Source organism: Wolffia australiana, chromosome 6, assembly GCF_029677425.1.
Source record: "Wolffia australiana isolate 7733 chromosome 6, ASM2967742v1".
NCBI lineage: Eukaryota > Viridiplantae > Streptophyta > Magnoliopsida > Alismatales > Araceae > Wolffia > Wolffia australiana.
In genome coordinates this window covers 16,081,499-16,100,386 of record NC_135840.1, presented here as the reverse complement: position 1 = coordinate 16,100,386, position 18,888 = coordinate 16,081,499, and the positions used below count along the sequence as shown (strand labels likewise).

Genomic DNA, 18,888 nt, shown 5'->3' with positions numbered 1-18,888 from the left:
AAGAGATAAATAGATAGAAAAACACAAAGAGAGGAAGAAATATTTTTTTTTTTGAAAAGTAAGAGAGGAAGAAAGATAGAGATAGATGTATTGAGAAGCTGAGAGAGAGCTACACCCATGAACTTGCGCCTACAGGGCTTCCATGAACAGGGTTCACGAACATAGGCTCACAAAGAGTGCGCAAGAAAGAGAGAGGAAACAGCCCTTGCCCATCACTTCTCATAGAGGGGGCTTCCAAGCAAAGCGTCTTCCCATGAGACCCAGAGATGAGATAGAGAGAGCGAGAGCGATCCCTGGACATCTCTGCTCTTGTGTCCGTCATCTTTGAGGTAAGGGACGATATGCTTCCTCATGTCGGCCCGGGAGATGCCGAGATGGTTCCCTGCGACGCTGATCTTCTTCACCCTTCCTGCCTCATTCAGAGCCCTCAATCCTATCCAGTCCTCCTTGTACAGTTGAGTCTGATAAAAGGTTGTTCAAGAAACAAGAATTGAGACAAAAGGTGTCAGCCAAAACATCACTTAAAAAAAATAGAAAATTTTGATGAAAATCGGCGTCATCAGACCCGAGCCAGACCGAAAATTGGACGGAAGACCAGAGATTTAGATGATAAAAGGCATCATCCAACCATGGTCAAACCAAAAACTGATCTGAAGACCGGAAATTGAGACAATGAAAGACATCATCTGGGATGGGTCAGAAAAAGAACTACTAGAAAAATCAGAAATCCAGAAGTTAAAAACCCCATCCGACATGGGTCAGACCAAAAACTGATCGAAAGTGTCATCTGAGCTGAGTCAGATTATTGAACTATATGACAGGCATCATCCAAGTTGGGTCAGACCAGAAAGCTGATGGAAATACTAGAAATTTAGACAACAGATTGGGTCATCTGAGCTGGGTTTAAAAAGAAAACCCTCAAAAAGGCAGAAACTCAGCAATAGAGTTGGATCTGGTTCAGATCAAAAACTTCCTGAAGATCATAAATCTGGACAACAAAGTCACCATTCGAGTTGGATCTGACAAGAAACTGCTAAAAAACCCTGAAATTTATAATATAAAATGCGCCATCTGAGTCAGGTCTAAATAAGAACCTGGCTCTTGTTGAGGAGAGAAGGGAGAGGACTGACGGTGAGATTTTCAATGCGCCGAGAGATTACGAGGGAGAAGAGGACGGTGGAAGAACTTTTCCGAAAGAGATAGATGGAGGGAAGAACATTGGTTTGATTATATCTATTGACTGCCCTCCTCAAGGAGAGCAGCCCATTTTAAAGAGAACAAAGAGAGAGGGAAAATAGTCCTTAATGGATAATGACGAAAATAACTCTAGATACGATGGGAAATGTATCATCTAACAAGAAACCCCTATAGAAGCCAGAAATTTAGCTGATAGAAGGTGTCATCCTAGCTAGTTCTGACCCAAACCAGATAAAAAAACCAGAAGTTTAGTCAATAAAAGGTGTCATCTGAGCTTGGTCAGACCAAAAACGGATGAAATCAAAAAATTCTAGCCCATATGAGGCATCGGAGCAGGGTCTGGTTATTCTTCCTTCTTACCTCCTCTGCCGGCAAAACATCTCCAAAGGAGCCGTCAGCGTAGTATCCGAACCATGACGTTTCCCGAGGAACAAGAACATTATCATTCTCGAACTGATACAAAAGTCAACCCAAAGTCAACATAAAGTCAAAGAAAGAGAATGATAAAGATGAGTGAACTGGGCTGACCATGATGAGAACAAGAGTCTGAAGGCTACTGAACCGTGCCTTGTAGGTGGAGTTCCTAGATGTGGGTCTCTCGTTGTTGAGCTGGGGCAGGAATCTGCACTTGTCCAAGTATTCAGAGATATCCTAGATAGGGAGAGAGACAGTATGTGAAGAGACAAAATTTATCCTATCGAGAAAATGACAGAGATGTCCCTAGAGGGATTGAACATTGTATCAATAATTCAGGAAAAAGAATGATAATTTTTTAATGAAACTGTTAAAAAGTGGTGACTCACCGTTGGAATCTTTATGTATCCACTGGGCGCCAGGTGACTCTGAAGATGGGAGAGCACTGTTAAAGCTATTATATAGGAAATAAAATTAAATTATGACCGCAGATTGGGGACCTGAACGTAGTCGGAGTACACTTCTGATTTGATGAGGTTGTCAACAATAATGCAGATTATACTTAGCTGAGATAAAGAAAATGAGACTTGGTTATCAATACAAAAATTAAAAATATAACAACTTTCAGAGGGCATGAAATAGATTTTGGCGCAAAACAAGAAAAAAATAGTTTCGGTCTCAAATTAGCATAAAATGGAAAACATAAGAAAATTTATCAGTAAGAGAGAACAAAGAAAGTTCTCACCCCACAAAGGGGAATAGATGCAATCCCTGCATGGGGTCCCCCCAATGAAATAAAATTCTTAACCTGAAATTAACGTGTCAACATCATAAAATAGATACAATTTTCAAAAGCATAGAAAAACACAGGTAAGAAAATATATGTACAATAGGGTTGGTGTGATCCCTAAATTTTTCCATCGTCATCATCATCCATGGGTGTCTTAGACAAATGACAATAACGAAATCATCATTAATGGTTGAATGGAGAAGATGATTATGATGAAAATATTGGAAGCTTGATGATGATGCAGATGATGAAATGTCATTGCCCACTCGCAGACAATGACAAATATGTCATCGTCGTTCCCTATCTCACCATTTTCATTAGCATCCAAGTTTGGGCTTGGAAAAAAATGAAGAGGATTATGATGATTCATCATCGACTGATGCATAACAATGATGAATCTTGGAAACTTGATGTAGATGACAATGATGAATCTTGGAAACCTGATGATGACGTCAATCATGAAACATCATTGTCTACTTGTGGATGATAATGAATTCATTACCCTCGTCATCATCATCCGTATGAATCATCAATATCATTGTCATCGAAGGCTTAAACAAATGACAATGATGATAGAATTCGTCATTAATCAATGTATGAGAATGACAAAGCAGCTGAAGATTGTCATCGTCAGCCTAGGGGTGAATGCTAATCGATGCATCGACTTTAGAACACGTGAATGATTCATGTAATGCCTGACTTTGAAAATAATAATGGTCGCAAATAAGACCATACAAAGAAGAGGAAAGGGAAAATCTCACAGGAGGTGATCCATCACAAAATTCAACCACTGCTCGACCTATTAGGTTACCCTGAAATCAAGTAAAAGTAAGTAAGAAATTCTGATCCAAATCCAAACGATCCACCGCAGAAATTTAAGATTAAAAACGACTAACTCAAAAATATGCCATCTTAATCATCATGAACGAAAATTATTATGAACAACATCAGAAGCCCAGTACCTGCGAGAGGCCAACAATATGATAGCCTTTGCTGAGCTCTTCCATCTTTTTCACCTGACGTAGGAAATAATCTAGCAGATCAAAATTCACACAAATTTATACCCAATGGCAGGCTCTGGCAGAGTTAAACATTCACTCACCTTCTCGCAGACAGCGTTTGCCTAATTCATTCGGGAAAACAAAACAATCATAAATTAGAAAATGTGATAAAATTAAGAGAAAGAAACAGTTTAGAAATAGTAAGTCAACCTGATCCATCAAAGGCATGACCCAAGAATCCCAGGAACCATCTCCAATCTCTCTACAAGAATTTCACTAGTAAAACGTCCACATTGACAGATACTTCCGACAAAATCAGAGAAAAACAGAATTAAAATTATATTTCCGGATTAATAAAAAAAAAAACAAGCCCATGGTTAAATATTGATTGTTGTATTTGAACAATCTCTGATCTCTCTTCAAGACTTTCACAAGTACAAAATCCACATTGACTGATGCTTCCGACAAAATCAGAGAAAAACACACGAAAAAAAATACTATTTCGTATTAATTCAAAATTTAAAAATCGAACCCATGGTTAAATATTGATCGGTGTTTTTGAACCATCTCCGATCTATCTACAAGAAGTTCACAAGTACAAGTCTACATTGACCAATGCTTCCGCCAAAATCAGAGAAGAGAAAATAAAATTTTCAGATTAATTTTAAAAAAGCGAACCCATGGTCGAATATATTATTTTTTTGAAAAAGACCATGGTCGAATATTGATTGGTGTATTTTTAAACCATCTCCAATCTCTTTACAAGAATTCCACAAGTACAACGTCCATATTGACCGATGCTTCTGACAAAATCAGAAACAAATTAGAAGAGAAAACACTAATTTCGGATTAATTCAAAAAAATCGAACCCATGGTCGAATATTGATTGGTGTATTTGAGCCATCTCAAATCTATCGACCAAAAAAATTACAATAAACCGTCTAAATTGATCAATGCTTCCGACAAAATTTGAAATAAAACAGAAGAGAAAATTCTATCTTCGGATTAATTCAAAGAAGAATCGAACCCATTGTCGAGTACAGATTCTTGTATTTGAAGCCGAAAAAGTTTCGATAAAAATATTTTATTCTCCAAAGCGCAGTTACTGAAGAGCATAGATGAAAAAAGCTTCATTACGCTCACATGCAGTGGCCGCTGGAACCTGACCACTCGGCCAGCAGCTCCGTGAACTGAGTCATCCCCGAGTTGCTGCATCGATCACCGATTCCTGACAACCACAACGAACATTAATTCCAAAAAAATCGAACCCATTGTCGACCATCGATTCGTATATTGAAGCCGACAAAGATTTTAAATTCCTTCATTTGCAGTTACTAATGAAGATCGATTTTTTTTTTCTTTACTAATGAAGATCGATTAAAAAGCTCACACTAATTTATTCAAAATAAAAGAAAGATGAAGAATAGAAGCAGAGAATTGAAAGCAAATGGGCAAAGTCGGAATTGTCAATTTGGATAACGATGAGCGATTATGAACAAGGAAGAGATTACCGTGAAGAACAATGAAGGGAAGGGCGTCGAGAGCAGCAAAGCACGCCGAGGTGATGATCAGTATCAGAAAGGTTGACTTTTGATGCGGAACGTGGATGCCCATCTTCTTGTTTCTCTTCACCGGACTGCCCAGGACTACCTTTCTAGAGAGAGAACCAGAGAGAGAGAGAGAGGATCGTTGCAGTGGATTTGGAAGTTTGTGAAAGGGGATTCTGTCATTATCGAAAGGGTTGGCGTGCGAAATTCAAGTACTGGCGTGCAAAATTGATCTTTATCTATCCTATCTATCTATCGATCGATCTATCTATCTATCTATCTATCTATCTATCTATCTATCTATCTATCTATCTATCTATCTATCTATCTATCTATCTATCTGTTTGTCTGTCTACCTATCTGTCTATCTATCTGTCTATCTATCTTTTTCTTTTTTTTCAATAATGAGATTTCATTGATATAAACGTGACTTTACAAAGCTTCTTTTTGCCATGCGGCTGCCACCTGTGATATGAGTGCTATTAATCTGGTGGATGAGGTAGATACAATTTAATTGACAAAGCCTCCTCGTATGAATGTCGTCGGCGATGATGAGAACAGTAGTTCTTCATTCACCTTGTGGAGCTAGAGCTTTTATTTCTTGATGTATTTTGGCGTGTAGCAGTCTTCACCTTGATTTACTTTTGCTTTCATCCTCTGTATGCGGAGGCATTTTCAGAAATTTGCCATGTGTTTTCCTCCTTATATTTCAGTTTGCTTCAGATATGCATTTTCAAATCATGTTGAGTATTGCTCTTTTATAGACTCTTGCTCCATCATTTCTGTTGGATACTTGACCTGCACCTGAAAAAAACACAGCATGGCACGCACAAATGCATCTCAAGTAAAACTTGGATATTGGTTAGGATTTGTATTAGATCTCTTGGTTCAAGTGAAATCAGAAATCATTTAAGTAAAATTTGACGTCATGCAAAAAATATTTTTATATTTACTTTTCTTTTCACATTACTATCTGTCTATCTATCTATCTATCTGTCTATCTATCTATCTGTCTATCTATCTGTCTGTCTGTCTATCTATCTATCTATCTACCTATCTATCTATCTATCTATCTATTTGTCTGTCTATCTATCCATCCGTCTATCTGTCTATCTGTCTGTCTATCTATCTATCTATCTATCTATCTATCTATCTATCTATCTATCTATCTATCTATCTATCTATCTATCTATCTATCTATCTATCTATCTGTCTGTCTGTCCATCTGTCTATCTATCTATCTATCTATCTTTCTATGTTTTCTCGCTCCTTTCTCCCTCTCTCCCCAATCTTCTCTATCTCTAATTTTCTCCCCCAGTAGCTTCTCTATCTTTCCAAATATCTCTCAGTGCATTCTATCTCTTTCTCCCCCTCTCTCATTTGCATTCTCTATCTCCATCTCTCTACTCATGTTTTTTTCTTTATACGATTTCTCTCTCTTTAGTTTTCTATCCCTTTGTTTTCTCTCTCTCTCTCTCTCTCTCTCTCCAGATTCCACTCTCAGTGTCTTCTCTATGTCCTCCTGTCCTCACTCTTTCTAAATTTATTTCCATCTTTCTCCTCCATCCATATTTTTTGTTAACGTTTTCTCCTTTGTTAGACTCCAAATTGATTTCCACCTTTCTCCCCAATTATTGTCACCCTCTCTATTTAACTCTTTCCCTTTCTTGAATTATTGTTAATTAATTTCCAATTTTCTCTACCCCACACTCAAAGTCTATCAATTCATTTGTCTCACTTTACTCAGCTTGTATATCAATTTATAACATGTATGCATATCTTTTCAATCTTTGGTTTGGAAATGTTGTTGCAAACTCATTTGACAACCAGGTTAGTCTCAAAGCTATCTTTCAACAACACCTTTTTCAATTGGAATATATCAAGTATGTGCTATGTCTATGTTCTTTTTTTTATATGTACATGGGAACATATAAATGATATGCTAAAAAGGATTTGGTGATAATTATGGCCATAATAGACAATATGTTGTTCTTTGTCGCCATAGATAGTCATAAGAAAATTGGTATTTTAGTGATTTTTTTACTCATGTCATTATAGTTAAAAATATGTTTATATTTATGGCCTTATCTTCCAAATTTTATTAGAAATTGAAATACCATGAAAATGACATGGACGCTCTTAAGACATAAAAATATGCTTCTTAAAAAAATCAATTAAGCCTAAAATTTAAGTTCTTTGATTAATAAATAGTTAATAATTTTAGTTTCCATTAAATGCAACTTTAGGAGCCATGTTTCATTCTAGTAAATAATTTTAGTAGCCCAATAATAATTATTAACCAACCATATTAATTAGCTATGTCAACATATAGATTAATTGACTAGGGATCAATTTAACATAATCTATAGGTTAAGTTTCCATTAAATGCAATATGCATGATTTTGACTGGAGCACCTAAACACCCCTTTAAATAATTGCATTTCAATATTCATCTTTGCAGTGCTACCCTCAACCCCATAGAGGTAACCATATACAACTATTCTAAACTAAATATTTTCTCCATCCTGGTTTGTTGCATTGGAATTTCAATAATTTCAAAAGTGTAATGCTCATTGTTAAAGTCTTGAGAAGGGTAACAAAAAAATACTGAATGAACACCCCTCGTTTTTAAACATTCTAATCTGTCACATAAAATTTGCACAAGTTTTCAAGGAAAATAATATGGGGTATTCAGTGTCATTTTGAATTGTATAATGTGCATATATTAACCACTTTTCTACAATGATTTCCTATAGAAAAGGATGTCAAAGGCTCATTATGAACCCTAAGCCTTCCCTATTGCAATGGAGTTATATGCCATGCATGCCAATCACATGTCCACATCTCATCTGAATTTATGACAAAAAATCATACGCTTCATTTATCCATGGATCTCTGAATGACAATTGAAGTATTGCCATATCATATTATAGTTGATAAATTCTCAAAAAAATGTATCTAAAACATTCATATTCGTAGACTATTCGAGAATGACATTAAAATATCTATTTAGAAAACCACTATGTAGTCATGCTAATTTGATGAGGAATTGATGATGGTTAATCTTGTAACCATTTGCGTAGGGACACCAAGAAGAGATATTGGGTGATCTTTAGGGAAGTAATTCATTTAATGCATCCATACATATTCTTGAACTGTTTTTTACCTTACTATCCACCAAGCTGACTTCTGTTATATGTAAATGGTCCTAAGATTGAGACACTTAAGAGCTGAAATATCTATACATTAAAATACCATGTGATCAAACTCATTTATTAAGGAATTGGGGATGGTTGATAATGTAACTATTTGAATGAATACACAACAAAGAAATAGGGAGGGCTCTTTAGAGAAATACTTCATTGGATTGATTCATAAAATCCATGAATGCATTTATACCTAACTATGAGTCCAATTGATTTATTTTTTTTGGTTGGGTAGAGCAGCCCATATATTGAGATATTGATGACATCATATAGATGGATGATTTTATTTTTACTAAGACCTATGGGTTCCTAAGTAATTTTTTATCAGATGCAAATAAAATCATGAAAATGATTGTGTGGTTGAGATCAGGTAATATATCCTTGATATAAAAGAGAAACAAACTCAAAGATGACTATGTAATGAAGTCTTAGAAAAAGTAGCAAAAATATAAGTTTGATGACTTTTTAATAAGGTTTTGAGACATGACCATACCCTAAGTCATTCTAGGAGTGCCAGATAGATGAAAGGTTGAACATACATAGTTAATATCAATAAACTGGTTCGATGAAAGAGTTAATAAATTCCTTTGTTCACTTGGTACATTGGCTCCATGTGAATTAACATGACTACCTATCAACTGGGTTAAATTATTTCATGATATCATTCAATAGATAATTATATAGTTATTGGGCTTATGGAGTCATTAACTAAACTGGTACATAGAGGATCACTCCGGTAAGGCTTAGTAGACATTAAAAAAATTACTTAAAGAGAAATAATTTTATGAAATAACCAACAGTCCAAATTAAGAAACACTCATACAAGTCTATTCATGGGTGCCCCTTGTTCATCTCACTTCATCTCCGTAGACACACCTAGGAAACAAACCCAATTGTATCTATTATATTCAATTTGTATTTATTAGGTTGTGAGAATCTTGTCTTGGATCCTCGATAGATCGAGAACCCAACAAGTTACCCATACAAATTTGAACATCTAGGCATTACAATAATTGAAAGAAAGCCAAATTCTTTATAGAAAGTGATATTTGTAAAATATCTTATCATAGGCGGTAAGACAACCATTTTCTACTATACATGACTAATTTGACAATTATTTCAATACGTGCATATGAACTAGAGATCTATCATATTAAAAATGAATGTTACAAGTTTTTAGGTTATGCATGTGTATGGTGACTAGATCAACTTACTAAGAGGATGGGTAGATGTCTGTATACGGGTAGAGGCTTCATGAAATTTATAGCAATTGAAGAAAAGTTAAAATGAAGGTTAGAACGAAGATTAAGATTAAGATGATGCAGGAAATTATAATGAGAGCGATTAAAATGAACGCTAAGAAGAAGATTTTGACGATGAAGATAATGAATAAAATGATGAGTGATAAGAAGATGCGGACAATTGTGACTACAACCAAGGTTAAAACGAAGATTAATGTGATGTAAAATATCATGATGATGATTAAGATGAAGGCCAAGAAAAATATTTTGAGGATTAAGAAGATGATTGAGAAGAAGACGAGGATAATAGTGACCAAGTTGAAGGTTAAAACAAAGATTAAGACTAAGGTGATGTAAAACATCATGATAATGATTGGGACAAACACTAAGAAGAAGATTTCGACGACAAAGATAATGAATTCGATGACAATGGAGAAGAAGACCAGGATGATAGTAACTACGACGATGTTTAAGACGAAGATTAAGATTAAGGTAATGGGAAACATGATGATGATGATGACGATGATGATGATGATGACGACGACTGAGATGAAGAAGAAGATGACAACGATGATTATTAAGCTGAGATTTCAACGATTAAGCTCATGATTGAGAAGAAAACGAGGATGATAATGACCAAAGATGATGGTTAAAAAAGAAGATGATGCAGAACATCATCATAATGATGCAAATTACAATAGTAATGTGAAACATGATGATGATGATGACGACTGAGATGAAGAAGAAAACGACAACGATGATTATTAAGCTGAGATTTCAACGATTAAGAGCATGATTGAGAAGAAAACGAGGATGATAGTGACCAAAGAAAAAAGAAGATGATGCAGAAGATAATCATAATGATGCAAATTACAATAATAATGGCGCTACAATAGGAAGCACCAGGCGATGAACTCAAACAATTAGAGTTCACAATAATATTAGAGTTTGAGACGAACACAAAGAAAAAATTTGGAGGATGAAGATAATGAATAAGATGATGATTGAGAAGAAGACGAGGATAATAGTGACCAAGAAAATGGTTAAAAAGAAGGTGACATAAAACATCATCATAATGACGCAAATTATAATAATAATGGGGCTAAAAAACGAAGCACCAGGCGATGAGCTCAAACAATTAGGGTTCAGAATAATATTAGAGTTCTGGACGAAAACTAAGAAGAAGATTTCTACGATGAAGATAATGAATTAGATGACAATCGAGAAGAAGACCAGGATGATAGTGACCAAGAAAATGGTTAAAAAGAAGATGATGCAGAACATCGTCATAATGATATAAATTACAATAACAATGGCGCTAAAATACGAAGCACCAGATGATGAACTCCATCAATTAGAGTGCGGGACGGGACGAACGCTTCGTCCGATCCCGTCCCGTCCGCGGCGTATCGACGATCGAATACACATCGAAGACGGAGCAAGTAAAAAGAGGGGTAAGGTTCAGAATGAGTACCAGGGCCAGTCAGTCGAGCTTCCCCTTCCTGGACACGTGGCAGCCGCTCCTGCACTCCCCGCGCTCCTTCCTCTGCGAAGAAGACGAGAAGAGTCCAAACCCGAAGGCGGACCCGACGTTGAGGACGGGCGCCACGCGGACGACGTTGGCGGAGTACGACCGCTCCATGGAAGGCGCCCGGGCGCCATTGAAGGAGCCCGGGTTGCTCGAGCACCGCGCCAGACCGTGGAAGACGACCTTCCCCGAAGAGTTCATCCGCGGGGAGACGGCTTGGCCGGCGCTCCTCGTCGAGCTCGCCCTTCCGGAGGAGAGGCGGACGAGAGGCGGGGCGAGGAGGGGAAGATCGAGAGAGGGATCGGCCGTCGGAGGCCGACGGCCAAGGTGGAGGAAATGCTTCAGCGACCTCGGCGAGCGGGTCTTCGATGGCGCGGCAGGCTCGGTCTTCCTCAGCCCGATCAGGTCCCTCCACCGGCTCGACGGCAGGGCGGTGCGGTCGGCGGACCGCGGTCGGGGCTCCGCGGGTGGAGTCGGGGTGGGCCGTTGTAGAGGGATGAGCTTCCCGTCGGAGAAGAGTTGGTCCGCCGGGAGCATGGAGGAGGAATCGGCGCCGTCGATCCGGCGGAATTCGAAATCCGGCTGATCTGCGCCGTCGGCGCGAACAGTAAGAGTCGGATCTTCTTTCCCGGGCCGGCGAAATTTGAAATCCGCCTGATCGGCGAAATTGGCGGGAATCGTCGAGGTTGGATCTTCGCCGAGCCCGAGGAACTCGAACTCTGATGGATTCATCGATCGGAGAGATCTTGAGATTGAATCTTCTTCGCGCGGGCGGATGTCGCGGTCAGCTGGATTCGCCTCATCTGCAGGAAGCTTCCAAGTCGAAGCTTCATCGAGCCGGCGGAATTCGAAATCCGCTAAATCAGTGGCATTAGCTGGAGGAACTGAAATTGAAGCTCCGTCGAGCCGGCGGCAAAACTCGAAATCCACCAGATCATTAGTATTAGCTGGAGGCACTGAAATAGAGGCTTCATCGAGCCGGCAAAACTCGAAATCCACCAGATCATCGTTATTAGCTGGATGCGCAGAAATCGAAGCTTCATCGAGCCGGCGGAACTCGAAATCCAACAAATCAGCGCCATAAGCTGGAAGCGCCGAAGTCGAAGCTTCATCGAGCCGGCGGAACTCGAAATCCGCAAGATCAGCGCCATTTGCTTGAGGCGTCGGAATCGAAGCTTCATCGAGCCGGCGGAACTTGAAATCCGACAAATCATCACCATTAGCTGGAGGCAACGGAATCGAAGCTTCATCGAGCCGGCGGAACTCGATCTCCACCAAATCATCGCCATTAGCTGGAAGAGCCGAAATCGAAGCCTCATCGAGCCGGCGCAACTCGAAATCCGCCAGATCAGCGGTAGTAGCTGAAAGCACTGATCTCGAACCTCCATTCATCCGAACAATCCGGAAATCATCCGGATTCGGCTCATCGGAAAGAGGCATCGAAATCGGACCTCCTCGAAGTCTGAAAAACTCGAAATCTACCAAATCTGCGCCACCGACGGAGAGCATGGAAATCGAATCCTCTCGAAGCGGAGTAAAATCAGAACCTACCGGATCTGAAACGATTCCGAAGCCGATTTCGCCGCTGCCGCTTCCTCGCCGCCGGAGAAGCTTCGAGAAGAGGAACAAGCGGCGGAGGACAGCGGCGTACCGAAGAAATTCGCCACCGCGGACGCCATCCCCTCCGATCTTCAATCCTGCCACGGACGTGCCCGTAGAAGAAGAAAGATATTTTCTGTCCCCAAGCCCCATTTTATATCGCGCCAGCGCCATCGAAAACGACAAAAAAATCCGTTCAGAATTGCCTACGTAGCGGTTTGCACGGCTTTCGTGCGCGCCCAATCAGAGACGGGGCTCATGATACACGTGGATATTATTTTATTGCTTTTTTTAATATGTAGATGGAATGGAATGGTAGGCCGTTGGACGGTTGTCTGGGAATGTGGGCCCGTTGTGGGACGACGTGTTTGATTGCTGACCGTTGGATTCTGCGTGGGCGGCCAGGATGGGTCGCCGGCCCACAACGGGCCCACATTCCCAAACCAACAGTATTTATTGCGAATTTTTGGATTTATGGGAGAGAAAGAAGAGGGGATAGAAAGAGAGAGTAGATAGATGGAGAGAGAGGGTAGAGAGAGAAGAGAGGGGATATAATGATATGGTCGGAATTTATTGCTGACCGTATTATTGTTTTTGAGCATGGACCTAAATCTTACCTATGGAATCGGTCGCCAGTGCCAGTCTAGTTGTGTTGACTAGTCAAAGTCAAAGAAAAAAACTCAAGATAAAAAAATGGTAAGGACTTCTCTTAAAAAGGGAAAATTTATTGCAACGCCACATTATAAAGCCCATCTTGAAAAAGAAAAATAATAATAAAATAAAAAGAGAAAAAGAAAAGAAGATGGAAAGAAGAATAATTGACCAATAAAAGAAGAATTAAAGAAGAAGACCGGAAGATGGAAAGGAAAAAGGTAAATAAACATAATGACAAATAAGAAAATCAGGCGAAAGAGGAAGAAGGAAAAAGGTAAGGAAGAAGTAAAAGTAAAAAAAAAACTAGAAAAGAAGGAGGAGAAGAATAAAATAAGAAGAAAAGAAGATGGAAAGAATAATAAAATAAGAAGAAAATAAAAAAAAGGGAGTAAAAGATCGTGAAAGAAGAATGGATGATGAAAAGAAGAATAAAATAAAAAGAGAAGAAAACAAAAAGAAATGGAGAAAACTTGACAGAGTAGAGTGTAGGGTGATATAGATAGAGAAATAAGCGAGTAAACCCATAATGAAGCAAATTTGACAGAGTTGGAGAAGAGAAACAAAATGGGATAAATGAAACATTCTCGAGATTGAGAGCAAGATTGAGGGACTCATATAGTGGGAGAGAGAGAGAGAACGCGTGAGAGAGCGAGGGTGCTTGAGAGAGAGAGAGAGGAGAGAGAGGGAGACGAGAGCATGAAAGAGAGACAGAGAGGGAGAGAGAAGAGAGCGTGCAAGAGAGAGAGAACTGGAGAGAGAGAAGAGAGCGTGCAAGAGAGAGAGAACTGGAGAGAGAGAAGAGCGCGTGCAAGAGAGAGAGAGAGAGAGAGAGAGAGAGAGAGAGAGAGAGAGAGAGAGAGAGAGAGAGAGAGAGAGAGAGAGAGAGAGAGAGAGAGAGAGAGAGAGAGAGAGAGAGAACATGAGAGAGAGAGAACATGAGAGGAACATGAGAGAGAGAGAGAGAACATAAGAGAGAGAGAGAACATGAGAGAGAGAAGAGAGCATGCAAGAGGGAGGGAGAACGTGAGAGAGAGAAAATGGGAGAGAGAAAAAATGGGAGAGAGAGAAGAGACAACAGGAGAGAGAGAGTGTGAGAGAGGGAGAGAGAGAAGAGAGAACATGAGAACGAGAAGAGAGAACATGAGAGAGAGAAGAGAGAAGGGGAGAGAGAGCATGCGACAGAGAGAACGGGAGAGAGAGAGAAGAGAGAACAGGAGAGAGAGAAGAGAGAACATGAGAGAGAGAAGAGAGAACAGGAGAGAGAGAAGAGAGAACATGAGAGAGAGAAGAGAGAACAGGAGAGAGAGTGTGCGAGAGAGAGAAGAGAGAATAGGAGAGAGAGCATGCGAGAGAGAGAGAACGGGAGAGAGAGAAGAGAGAAAAGGAGAGAGAGAGAGAGCATGCGATTGAGAGAGAACAGGAGAGAGAGTGTGCGATAGAGAGAGAAAACAGGGGAGAGAGAATGTGCAAGAGAGAATTGTTAAAGTCAACAATCAAGCTATGGTGGCCGTAACGTATCGTCCTGGAAATAATGCTCAGAATGGGTCGAAGGAAAACACGAAGACGCCAATGGCTCGCACTTATCATCAACAAAGATCTCCAAGACATAGTTAATTCATATGCCTTTTTCCCATGCTTGAGTTAATTATTACTTAACCTAACTATTGTTAAGCTAACCTTACCATGGTTTGGTTAAGGAACTCCCTGTAGGCTATAAATATAACCATATGATGTACAAAGCAAACACACATCTTCTGAATTCATTTTCTCTCTATTCTCATCTAGTTCATAAGATTGTGTGATCTTGTCTCTTCTTTGTAAGTACTTGTTCTCTTCTAAATTCACATGGTATTAGAGCATGAGCTTGAATCGATGGATCAGGAGCTACTCAGAGAGGAAGCATAGATGAAGGACTCTGTGAAGCATCATTTGCAGACTCGCATTCTGCTGTTCTAGGAAAAGTCGTCATTCCAAAAGCTCCAACCTTGATATCGCCCAATATGGTGTCGTTGATCAAGCTGTCGAAAGAGAACTATATCATTTGGAAAATTCAGGTGTTGCCAACCTTGAGGTCTTATCGTTTACTAACTCACATTACAAATGATCCTCCTCTTGAGGCACAAGTGATGGGTTCCAAAGGCCTTGACATGGATGAATAAATTAAAATATTCCGTAGAGGAAGACTTGAACGGAATCGAATGAGATCATTACAAATATTGAAACGAAGTACCTTTGCACGGATCGCATCCGTGATTTCTTGGATCTCGGAGCAAGACGAGTTGAGCTGCTCAAGTGTGCAGCCTCTAGATGTATCCATGCGATCCTCGACATGTCAAATCTCCTCATTCTCGTTGACGAGCCCCATTCTATCACCATCGTCGTCGTTACACTATCCCGATCTCATCAGGCATGGAGAGGGTGTGTGGGGAGAAGGTAGAAGAAGGTGAAGGCCTCTTGAACAATTCTAGCATGGGTGAACTTCGTTCAGGGCCTTCCTTTATTTACACTAAGTGGGCATTTTTTATAAAAACCCCCAAACTTAAGTATATCTTCTGATGTCCAAACGACCATTTGCATGTGAGCCTCTAGGCCCATGTATACGTTTAGTTAATGACTACAGCAGCCCAATAACCTTTATTGGCCTTCCAAATTAATTAACTATATAATCATATAGATTAATTAACGTCGGATCGACTTAACCCAATCGATAGGTCGAGTCTCCAACACGTGGGGTGCCAAGCTAATCCTCATCATCTAGAAGATACAAAGGAGTGTGTATCGACTCACTCATGGAACCTGTTCATCATCAGTTACCATGTATGTTAATTAACTATATAATCATATCAACGCTCCTTGGATGACTTAGGGTATGGTCAACTGTCAAATCCTAATTGGTCATCCGAGTTAGTACTGATGTATTCGGAAATCATCGGAGAACTCTTCTTTGATATTTCATTGCCTTGGCCAAGGACTTCATCGCATCGTCTTCCTTGAGTTGTCACCTCTTATATCGAGAGTGGATGATCTTATCTTGACCACTCAATCGTCTTCGTGAACTTCTTGATGTACCAAACTAAGAACGTTTATAATCCCATGAATAGAGACTCATTGGCCATAGTCAAAGTACAACCGTCCGTCCACAAGATGTCTTTGGTGTCTCAGGTCTAAGGACCACTTACACAACCGTGACGTGAATCGACCTGATTGACAGTTCGGTATAATACCATTCACGGATTCGTACGGATCAATTCAATAATCTCTTTACACTAAAGTGCACCCACTATCTATCCTGTGTCTCCACACTAATGGCTATGGGACCGGCCATACTGATCATATGATTGAGGCTAGATAGTGCTATTCTATCTAGATACTTCGACGTCCTTCTCTAGTATCCTTAGAATAGGAATGTTTAGAACACATGTTTAAAGACTAGTGATCTTCGTATTACGATCTCATCATAATTCACTAAGTCCGATCATGTATTCATGGACTTCATTATAAGCATCACACGTGAATTATAATGAATATGTTGTATTATTGAACATGGACAGAGATGTGGAATGTGTGATTGGCTTGCGGGCCACATATATTTCCATCACTTAAATGGTCAAATACTATCTAATCAAAGTTTAGAACATAAAGAACCACGAGATCACACAACAATTCACATCAAATCAAGAATTATAATTCACCAATAATTATCGCAAAATTAAAGTGTCACAAGGTACCCTAATGAAGGGAGCCAATAACTTGATTTTTCTAATATTGAATGACATTGATTAATGTTGATCTGCAGCTCCACCGTAGGATCTCAAAGGAAAAGGGAAGGCGTAGGAGATGGCTATGAGGGAGAGGAATATAACATTAATATAAAAGCTTTGAGGAGAAGGGATTATACAGGAAATAAAATGATAAACATTGGCGGGTTTAGTTAAGATGTTGATAGGGGTGAAAGATGTGGATTAATGATATAAGATGATCATGTGTAGCATGGAGAGGGTGGAAGAGAATGGGATGGATCTGAACGGCCAAGATGGATAAGGCAAGAGAAGGGATAAATATATCAAGATGGGAGAAAAAATGAGAGATGGGATGGACTCGAGGTTGACGATGATAAGGTTCAAATGTTGAAGAGGATGAGGGAATAAGACGATGTGTTGAGGGAAGGGAGGGAGGGAACTGAGAGATGCTGATCACTATAGAAGACACATGATTCCTGATTCGGCTATGGTCATTTTTTTTGCCTTCATTACCAGAATACCCATAATCTTTCAGATCGATATTCATAGCCTCTCTCTAAATATCAACTATCACCCTATTACCTCACCATTTTCGTAGTCTCTCTATTGTTCATCTTATAAGTATTGTATCTCACCTTCTAAATCAACATTTAAAGAATATAAAAACCCTTTTCACCTTTCCTTATGGAGAATACCATTAATCTTAACTAAATATTGTTGACTAAAATTCCAATGACATATTATTTGACACCTTAATTTTTAGTTTTACACCAAGGATTTTTATATAATCTGGCAGGCTGTATGTCGTTGAAAAGTTAGAGGATAATTTATTTCAATGTTTTCCCTTGCCAAATTGATATGAAGAATATTTTCAACGTGAAAATTCAGATATTTTAACTACTTTATATTATATACCATCGTCAATACTTCAATCGTCAACATAATATTTTAAAGTGTCTAAGGTCTTTTACCTTACGAATACATATTTAAATAGTTTTGCCATAATGAAATGAATTTACCTATCATTCTATAAGGATATCATGATTTTAATGTCTCATAAATTTCTGACTATGTAAACCCTGAATCTTCAAGCATGGACCTTATGGTTAATCTCCTTGTAAATCTAAAGATACAATAGAGGGACATACAGAAATTGATTTGTGGATATCTTCATATGTATACTATTAATAAGATGTAGTGTTTTAATTTTACCTACAACATTCTAGTAATTCTGATACAACATATGATCTTTCCCACAATGAGAACACATTTATCTTTCCCATGAAGATAACACATTTAAGTCTTTAAGAAAACCTCAATGTGTTTTTTAATTTTGAAATTTATCTTAATGTCAGGAATATGTAAAAAAGGTATGATGTTAATATTTTCAGGTTCTTATTTTTAATGGATCTTTTGGATGGTTATGCAAGTAGACTCACAAATGAGGTGTGTCAGATCTCTCATGAAGCAAGATAACATATTACCTGTTTGAGGATCACAAGAGATAATTAAAATTATCATTTCTAATAAATTTTGAATTTTGGATCCAAAATTTTATATTAACTATTTACAATCAGTTCACTTAACTTCAACATTCTTTGACTTCAGATATCGGTCGTGAATGGAATTAAGAAACTCATGAGAGTGACAGAGGGGAAGGAATGCATATTAAACTAAAAAAAATGAGATTCTGATCATACTGCTACCTAAATGTCATTGAAATTCAAATCCAACCCTTCATTCTATGTGACACTCATATCTGCATGGTTTTTTTATTTTTATTAAATCGGCAAAAAACATGGTGCCGGGTATGACCAACCCCTAAGGTTGTGCCCGTCGACCGATCCAGCTGTGCCCTGCACACTACCCAGGGAGATTTAGTTTTCAAATGTAGTGTCCAAAAACATTTATAGGTGTGGAGCGAGCGTACATGTGCCAATTACACTTGCCCATGCCCTTGGTGCAGAAAAG

At 38.9% G+C, this 18,888-nt stretch overlaps 2 protein-coding genes across 3 annotated transcripts; both read right to left on the bottom strand.

Moving 5' to 3' along the window:
• Positions 1–66: 66 nt before the first annotated feature.
• Positions 67–5,166, bottom strand: LOC144704914 (alpha/beta-Hydrolases superfamily protein). Of its 2 annotated transcripts, none has more exons than XM_078577498.1 (12): positions 4,914–5,166; positions 4,546–4,630; positions 3,613–3,664; positions 3,504–3,524; positions 3,364–3,417; positions 3,163–3,213; positions 2,357–2,419; positions 2,112–2,177; positions 2,001–2,039; positions 1,726–1,848; positions 1,558–1,650; positions 67–461 (listed from the first exon to the last, which is right to left on the bottom strand). In XM_078577498.1, the coding sequence occupies exons 1-12, from the start codon at positions 5,014–5,016 to the stop codon at positions 213–215; spliced, it is 999 nt and encodes a 332-aa protein (XP_078433624.1). In that variant the 5' UTR covers positions 5,017–5,166; the 3' UTR covers positions 67–212. The 2 variants fall into 2 exon arrangements, with proteins under 2 accessions (XP_078433624.1, XP_078433625.1); XM_078577499.1 differs by having other exon boundaries at positions 3,364–3,434; positions 4,914–5,154.
• A 3,738-nt stretch (positions 5,167–8,904) lies between these two features.
• On the bottom strand, positions 8,905–12,697 carry LOC144704985 (uncharacterized). The gene is made up of 2 exons (XM_078577564.1): positions 10,871–12,697; positions 8,905–9,031 (listed from the first exon to the last, which is right to left on the bottom strand). The coding sequence occupies exon 1, from the start codon at positions 12,695–12,697 to the stop codon at positions 10,880–10,882; it is 1,818 nt and encodes a 605-aa protein (XP_078433690.1). The 3' UTR covers positions 8,905–9,031; positions 10,871–10,879.
• Positions 12,698–18,888: the final 6,191 nt, after the last annotated feature.